Source organism: Eurypyga helias, unplaced genomic scaffold, assembly GCF_000690775.1.
Source record: "Eurypyga helias isolate BGI_N326 unplaced genomic scaffold, ASM69077v1 scaffold36884, whole genome shotgun sequence".
Classification (NCBI taxonomy): Eukaryota; Metazoa; Chordata; class Aves; order Eurypygiformes; family Eurypygidae; genus Eurypyga; species Eurypyga helias.
In genome coordinates, this window is record NW_010248758.1 from 1 (window position 1) to 8,206 (window position 8,206).

At 51.9% G+C, this 8,206-nt stretch overlaps 1 protein-coding gene across 2 annotated transcripts; it reads left to right on the forward strand.

The window, feature by feature from the left end:
- Positions 1-3,807: 3,807 nt before the first annotated feature.
- SLC25A44 (solute carrier family 25, member 44) lies at positions 3,808-7,200 on the forward strand. 2 transcript variants are annotated; one of them, XM_010151167.1, is made up of 5 exons: positions 3,808-4,429; positions 5,436-5,438; positions 5,598-5,612; positions 6,316-6,449; positions 6,999-7,190. In XM_010151167.1, the coding sequence occupies exons 1-5, from the start codon at positions 3,808-3,810 to the stop codon at positions 7,188-7,190; spliced, it is 966 nt and encodes a 321-aa protein (XP_010149469.1). The 2 variants fall into 2 exon arrangements, with proteins under 2 accessions (XP_010149469.1, XP_010149470.1); XM_010151168.1 differs by lacking the exons at positions 5,436-5,438; positions 5,598-5,612 and having other exon boundaries at positions 6,322-6,449; positions 6,999-7,200.
- Positions 7,201-8,206: the final 1,006 nt, after the last annotated feature.

Below are 8,206 nucleotides of genomic sequence, written 5' to 3' on the forward strand. Positions count from 1 at the left end.
TCTTGTCTGCACTGCTGCTAATCCACCCAGTGACCTTGAGCGGGTCCTGTGCCAAACTTTGCACATGTTCGTTCCCTTTAGAGCACGTCGGACTTTTTGTCTGGCCAAACAAACGCTGGTGGCTTTACCTGCGAGGTGGGAGGGTGGCTGCCCGGCTCCTGCGTGGGAAGGCGAGGCTGTGGGTGTGCTGGCCTTCAGTTTGCAGAGACAGCTGCTCGCGGAGGAGCTGCGGATCTCCAGCGAGGCTCCTTTTATACCCACTTCCATCCCGGAGCAAATTTAAGGAGCGCAACAGTAAAGACTTTGAAGCTGAAGCTGCCTACTTAGACCGGCGTGGGGTGGCACAGATAAAAGGCTTCAGGCTTGAGAGACGTGTGGTGGGTTGGTTTGATCTCGTGCTTTCCTGCTTGAGAGGATCTCCACGGGCAACCGCAGACAGTGGTCGGGGCTCGGGAAGGCGGCCTCGCCGCCTGTTTCTGGACGCTTCCCAGGCTGTGGTGCTAAGGCATTAGTATGCTGAGCAGGAGACATCCTTGGCCAGGGGTACACAAAGGCCCTGTCTTTATTCGCCAGAGAATCATATTTAGATACAGCTGCAGCAGAAATGGTTTGGAGAACGGATTAATGGGCCTGCACTAAAAGGAGATCGGGGGGGTGGGGGGTGCATTCCTATGGAGCTGCGGTCTGTGTTGGGACGACTGAAGCTCTGTCTGTAGGTCCTGCTGCAAAGTAGCCGGAGGGCAGAAGCAGGTACAGTCTGCTTGGCTGTGCTCTGCTTTCATTCCTGTTCAAGAAACGCTTTTCATGGTGGGAAGTCGCCGTCTGTGTCGATGTGCTGAAGTTTTGGTGTGAAGCTGCTCAAGTGCTGAGGTACAGAATGGCTCTGCAGCCTGGGAGGAAGCTGGTCTGCTTGTATTTCTTTTTGGGGGGCAGGTCAGCTCTTTTGGGGTTTAGCAGTGACTGTTACATCAATCTCCCCTAAGTTGCTTGGAATATCATCGAAGAGTTACTGACACCGGATGCGGCAGGATCACTGCTCCGGGCAAGGCCCTAGATTTAATTTCTGGGAGGATAAATGCTCTGAGCAAAACTCTCAGCAGAGCAAGAACTGTGGCCGTGGTGGTCAAATGGAAGCATCCCTGGCGACGCCTTCACAGGCTTTGCTTGCCTGCGGGCCCTGGGATTGGAGTGATGTTGTCTTTCCAACGCAGATCCCGAATGAAGGGAGTTATCAGTGAGAGTCCAAAGGAAGTACGCTTGTTTCCCCAAGGAGGTTGTGGTTAAAATGCTAAAAACAAAGCACTACAGCACCTGAAACGAAATGATAAACAGGGATACTTCCTTATTGATTTGTTTTCCTTACTGCAGCATGAGGGTTTTCCTAGCAGGCACACCTTATCCTTCCACATGGGAAGCTCCGTTGCGTGTGGTTCAGATTTTGGGTGGCAGAGGAATTTGGAGTATGGACTGAGCCCTCAGGCTTAAGCAGGAAATTGCCTTGGCTAGAGTTTGTTGTATTTGATAAAATACTCAGCCAGTGGGACTCCTCCCAAGAATGAAATCATGGTTTTGTAGGTGCTGCGTGCAGATAATTCCTGTGTAGGAAGCTCGGTGCTGTCTAATTATGCCTGCATTAATGAAGCATAAATACTGTGATTATCATTAAGCATTACAACTTTTGTTTAGACAAGCCATGGTGTTGGGTCGGTGTCACCTGTCAGCTCAGTGGACTCTGACAACCAAGTGCAGCTTGCTTTGTCCGGGGTAAAACCATGGTTCCCCCACACTGCCTCTTGCACCCGGATGCTCTTGGGTGCTTTTAACCCCAGCGTCCATCGGCAGGGGGCGTGGCGCCTTCGGCGGGAGCCGTGGCAGCCTGTAAGGCTGTTTGCTGACCTTAAGTAAACGTTTTGTTGGCAGAGAGGCAATGAAATGGTCTGTTAGTAGCACCCCCCTCCCCCCCATAATTTCATAATCGTAATTTCTTTTCTGTGCCAGAGGTCGATAATTGCCAGTTGGGTTGTTACCGCGTTTCTGCCCGGAAGGGTCTTGACGGGCTGAGTGAAGAAGCCTGCAGGTTGGAGACAGTTCTGCATTACATGGGTGCGTGGTGTTGGCTGCATCTCAGGTTAAGTTTGGGTTCTCACGCAGTCCGGATGCAAAGTGAATCTGTTTGCAGGCCTCTGGTTTTGCCACGCTTGTCCCCGTTTCTGCATTGGTATGGCTCTGCTCCCCCACAGTTCAGCTCTGCCTGTGCCCAGCCTCCAAACACCCCTTCGCCAGCCCCTCGTGTATGAGCCGTGATGCAGCTGCCCTCAAGCCCTTCCTAATAATTTAGCGGTCCGTTATTCCCGGAGACCTGTAGGCTTTTCTTTTATATGGAAAGTAAGTCCTTGTGGTGAGTGAAATAATCAGCTTCATGTTGGGTCGATGCTTTGAGAAGCTCTTGTTGTTTTGCTTCTATATCCCCTGCAAGGAAATTAGCTTATTCCAAGCTTGGTTAATTGTGCACCAAATTAGAGCAAATTACAGCCAAAAGGGAGCCAGGGCGAACTATGAGAGTTGCTGCTGCCTGCTGGGACGTGGCTGCCTGCGGGACGAGACGCAGCGCTAGTGCAGCAGGAGCTGGGTCTGGGGAGGGTCTGCAGGAGGGGCTGAACCAGGACACTCCCAGCGTACCCCCCACGGTACCCTGAGGTCTGCGAGTGGTGTTGTACCGCATCGTCACTTCTGGTATCGGAGGTGCGGATGAACTTTGCTCGCCAGCTGAAAAGCGCGGTCAGGCACTGCTCAACAGAGATCCCTGGGCTGTGGGTTTTAACCCTTTCTTGTCAGGGTCTTGGCCATCAACGTGGAGGCTCTGCGTGACTGTTTGCACCTACCTTATTCTCCCATTGTTGTTCCTCTTTTCACAACCTTCTCTTCCTCCTTCCCTGGCTTGCACCACCCTCCAGCTTTAGGAAGTTTAAAATGAAAATGCAGAGAAAAACATGTTTTAATTTGTGCAGGGATTTTAGGAACACAAATGGAGATTTATCATAGAATCATACAATGGTTTGGCTTGGAAAGATCATCCAGTTCCAACCCCTCTGCCATGGGCAGGGACACCTTCCATAGCCCAGGTTGCTCCAAGCCTCATCCAGCCTGGCCTTGGACACTCCCAGGGATGGGGCATCCACAGCTTCTCTGGGCAGCCTGTGCCAGTGCCTCCCCACCCTCTGCGGGAAGAATCTCTTGCCAATGTCCAATCTACATATCAATAGCAAATCCTGATATCCAATCTAAACCTTGTCACTTCCTTCTTTGTACAGAGCCAGGAACTGAAAAGTGACATCCTGACATCTAGGAGCATCCCAAACCTGGAATGACTGAGGAGAAGCCCGTATTCCTGCACTTTTGTTAAAAGGTAGTGCTTGCTGTTGGAGCAGTGCTTTTCCTCTGGGGATCTCGAGCTGCCTCGCAGCAGAGTTGTCTGGACGGCAGCGAGACCCGCTGTGCGTGCAGACTGCCGTTAGAGTTTAACAGATAGCTGCGGTGACACCAGATGGTGCCATCCGGCCCTGCTTCCTGAGGTGACGGTCCCACCGCTCTGCCCGCAGAATGGTGCTTGCAAGGGGTTTCTGTACTTCAGGAAAGCCAGCGACGTCAGCTGACGTGGGCTGCGTCCTCACCTCCTGAACGTGTGTCTCGTTTCAGGTCCTGGCACTCCCAGTCTAGCAGTCAAGACAGCAGGGCTGAGCCTGGATCTGCTCTGTGCTTTTGAGGTAAATCGGGGGCGTACCACCTCTCCTGCCCGCCTGAGGAGCCATGGAAGACAAACGCAACATCCCCATCATTGAGTGGGAGCACCTGGACAAAAGGAAGTTCTACGTGTTTGGGATTTGCATGACTATGATGATCCGGGTAAGCGTTTACCCTTTCACACTCATCCGGACGCGGTTGCAGGTTCAGAAGGGCAAGAGCCTGTACAACGGGACTTTCGATGCGTTTGTGAAAATCCTGCGGACGGAAGGGACGGCTGGGCTCTACCGTGGGTTTCTGGTCAACACCTTCACCTTGATCTCTGGGCAGTGCTACGTGACAACGTACGAGCTCACTCGAAAGTACGTGTCACGCTACAACAACAACAATGCCGTGAAGTCTCTGGTGGCAGGCGGCTCGGCCTCTTTGGTGGCCCAGAGCATCACGGTGCCCATCGATGTCATCTCTCAGCACCTCATGATGCAGAGGAAGGGGGAAAGCATGGGCAGGTTTAAAGTGCAGAACCAAGATGGCAAGCGGATGTTGGTCTTTGGCCAAACCAAGGATATCATTGTACAGATTTTCAAGGCCGATGGCTTTAGAGGCTTCTACAGGGGCTACGTGGCCTCGCTGCTCACCTATATTCCCAACAGTGCGGTCTGGTGGCCCTTCTACCACTTTTATGCCGGTAAGTAAAAGGAATCTTTGAATCTGTCTTCTCCCAGGAGACCTTCAGCCCCTCAGGTGGACTCTGGCACTGTGGATCCACTGTGATTTGCTTTCTCTCCTTGATTTGGGGCAGGAGCAGAACCTCTCTGTATCCAGTTTAAACAAATTCCACAGGTGTTGGGGGACAGTTTAACAGAACTGTTTTAACTGCAGCGTTAAAGAACAGGGGTCTGAGTGCTAGAGGACTGAAAACTCCATGGTCTAGGCAGGAGGGACTCAATGAATCCACTTTAACTTTCTCTTCCACTAATCCCAAATAATGCTGACTTTGCATGGAAGGGAGGAAGGCTGGTGTCTGGCTTTGGGCAGAGTTTGGAAGCCACCGTGTAAGTATACTTTGTCTTTCACACAGACTCGGGAGTCTCAGCTGTGGCAAAACAACTTCCAGAGCCACAAGTCTCGTAGCCAAACCAAACAGCGGGCAGAGACAGAGGCCAAATCTCCCATGGTTTTGTGTCTTAAGATCACGCTTCGGTTTCTGTAGCTGTAAAACTGGCACCGAGTTGAGTTGATGTGAAACTGCGCTTAACAGTAAAAAGGCTCAGCTCTGGTGATCCTTAGGAGCTTCCCACGTGCTACAGATACTGGCCACCTAAGATTCATTTTTTTTTTTTCATCCCCAATAACCCTTAGTGTGCAGTTTTTTAGACTAATATTTACCTAATAGCAATCTGCCTAAAAGTGGAGGCTTAGATGTCACTGTACTGGGCTGAAAGTATATCTTGGGAATCACCTCCTTTTAAAAATCCAGGTGTCTCGAATGTCCAGTTTGCTTTTCGGAGCGGGAGCATCGCTTACACTTCAGGGCTTCGTTTAAATGGCAGTAACAGCCTGGGATGTTGATCCAGCCTCAGCTTTTTGGGAGTGTCAGCTTCACTCTCCATGTCAACACTTTTTGATACCAAAATCCACCGTATTAAGACTTTGATGCCAAAAAGGTTCAGAAGTGGACACCTCGGAACGAGCAAGTTGATGTGGAGAGAAGGGAGCTCGCCTCTTGCAGATGTTTGCTCTCTTTCCTAGTCTTCTGCGGTAGAAACCGAGATGGTGCTAAGTGTAAGTCCCAGGTGCCAGCAGATCTCCACTCCCAGCTGTCAGTACGTCTCTGCTTTGGCTTCCCTTTCCAGTCCTCTGGCCCTGGATGGCGTGCCGGTCTTGGCTAGCAGCAGCGGTCATCAGACCCTCCTCAGGGCTCAGTACACTGCTGGCCGTGATGCCGATCCGTGTTTGGGGTCGCAGTCAGAGCGGCTTCCTTCCCTCTTGCCAGCTAGACACAACCACCCCATCACCCAAAGAAACTGGGACTTCTGGCCTGTCTTCCATGCAGCTTTAACCAGTGACAGTGTGGGAGATTCACATCCTGTTGCTGGGTAGCAGGAGCAGAATGAGGAAATCCCTGGGACGAGCAGTACGTGGTCCTTTCCTCCTTGGGAGATCCCACAGCAGGGCAGTGTGGGTATCTCCTGGACAGTGTGACAGTGGTACTTTCTGATAGCCTGCTCTAAAGGTTCCCGGCCGTTTAGAGGGGAGTGGATGTTTCTGTGCTCTCTTTTGGGGACATACAAGCTTATTCTGCCCTGTTTGCCCAGCAGGTCTGAGAGCCTGCGTTTGAGCTGATCAGAGGCTGTGTGATGGAGCACTGGGCCGCCGGGTGTGATTCTGGGCTTGCTGCCTGCACACTGCCGACTGTCTGGTTATGTAGAAAGCACCACTTAGACATGCTGGGGGAGGAGGTGACAGGATGTAAATCAGGGATTCTGCCCACTGCAGATCAGTCTAAAGTAGGAGGTGGGGTTGAGCAACTGATAAGCAACCACTTGTCTGAAACCTTACTCTCTCTCCTGTTCCCAGAGCAGCTTTCTAGCTTGACTCCTAAAGACTGTCCCCATCTCCTCCTGCAAGCTATATCGGGGCCACTCGCAGCCGCAACAGCTTCCACGCTCACCAACCCCATGGATGTCATCAGGGCTCGGGTTCAGGTGAGAGCTCAGCCTGCTTGGCACGTCTGTCTGCAGCAGCAGCCTGGCACAGGGGTGGGGTTCACTCTCAGCTCTTTGATCTCTGTGGCTGCAGGTAAACTGCTCCCCTTCTCTCCCAGCTCGTAGGTTGTTCTGTCCTAGATATTATGCTGCTTAATTAGCACTCGGTGTTAATAGGAGGCAGCTCAGGTAGCAAGGCTGGCTTTGCCTACCTGGACTGCTCAGGTGAGGTCCCCCAGCAGATGTGGCGTCCTTCCGAAACAGAGAGGTGCTTCTAGCAGGGTCAGTTTTGGTGAGACTCGAGCTGTTGTGCTGATCCAGCCCCTCCTAGGTGGGGGCAGATGAGAGGAAGGAGGAGATGGGTTTAAGAATCCCACTTACTGCTGCATCTTCAGGACTTCCTGCCTTTTTTCCACCATCGGGGAGTTCTGGAGTCTAGCTCAAGGTTCTTGGCTGATCCGTAGCCTCTGGAGTCTTGAGTTGGAGCAGAACCCCAGAGCAGCTCAGCACGGAGTCTGGCAGCTCTGAATATTTGTTCTGGGTTTGCAGGTGGAAGGCAAGAGCTCCATCATCCTCACCTTCAAACAGCTCATGGCGGAGGAAGGTCCCTGGGGGCTGACTAAAGGCCTCTCTGCCCGCATCATCTCAGCCACTCCTTCCACCATTGTCATCGTGGTGGGGTATGAAACGCTGAAGAAGCTGAGCCTCCGCCCAGAGCTGGTGGATTCGAGGCACTGGTAGAGGCGGCTGGTGGAAGAGAAACCTGCCTGTGAACCCTCTGAATTCGGACCGTCACGGTTAAAGGCTCGGGAGGAGAGGCAGCTGCCGTCTCCTTTGTCTCTAGCTGGTTTCACGGTACAAGGCAGAAGCAAGAGCAACTGCAATTCACCTCTTCAGATCTGATCGTAATGCGATGCCCTGCTGCCCTTCCTGCTTCAAACCATCAAAACGTGACCTCCGGCAGCGCCGTTCGCCTGTGACGGTTTGTTCGAGAGCAGCCAGGTGTGTGAACGCATCCCGGCAGGCTCCGAATTCCCCTTTTTTAAATTAAAGACTTACTGGCTGAAGCAAAAAGCCAGTTTATTCCTTAAATTATTTTCATCTTTGCCAAACTTGGGAGGAGGGGAAACCTCACCGACCGCAGCAGAGCCCGCTGGTGGGTTGGGTGCTGATGGCAGTTGCACTGTGGGATGCTGGAAGCACAGAATAGACGAGTGCGTTTCTCCAAGCACCCACGTTTGTTTCTAGAAGATGAGATGAGGGTAACGTGGAACCACTTAAGACCTTATTTACTGCGTTTTGGATAGATCTGTACATACCTTTTTTCTATGTTCTTGGAAAATGTTTCCCGTCTCTCTTCCCTACAACAGCGAGCTGGCTGATAGGAGGGGTCGTGTTGGCTGTTTGTCAGTAGCTGATGGCAGTTTTGACACCTAACCTGTACTTTTATCTGCTGTTATTTAATTCTTTTTTTATTTTAGGGAAGCTCATTCTGATTTCTGGGGGACTGAGTGGTTGTTCTGTGGCCTTGTCCTATGTGAGTGTCAGTACTGCATGTTCAGGGTGGCTGCTGCCACTTCCCACCTTTTGTTAGATAAGCCCGAACAGACGCCGAGCTCGGAATGTCAGATTGCTGTGCTGCCAGCGGAACTGGATGTGGTTTGAGCTACAACTGGATGTGAGCTGGGGAAGAGGGGGTTGGAAAAAAGCTTGTACTGGCTTTTGATCCAGTTCAAACCTGATTGGCATGTTCATAT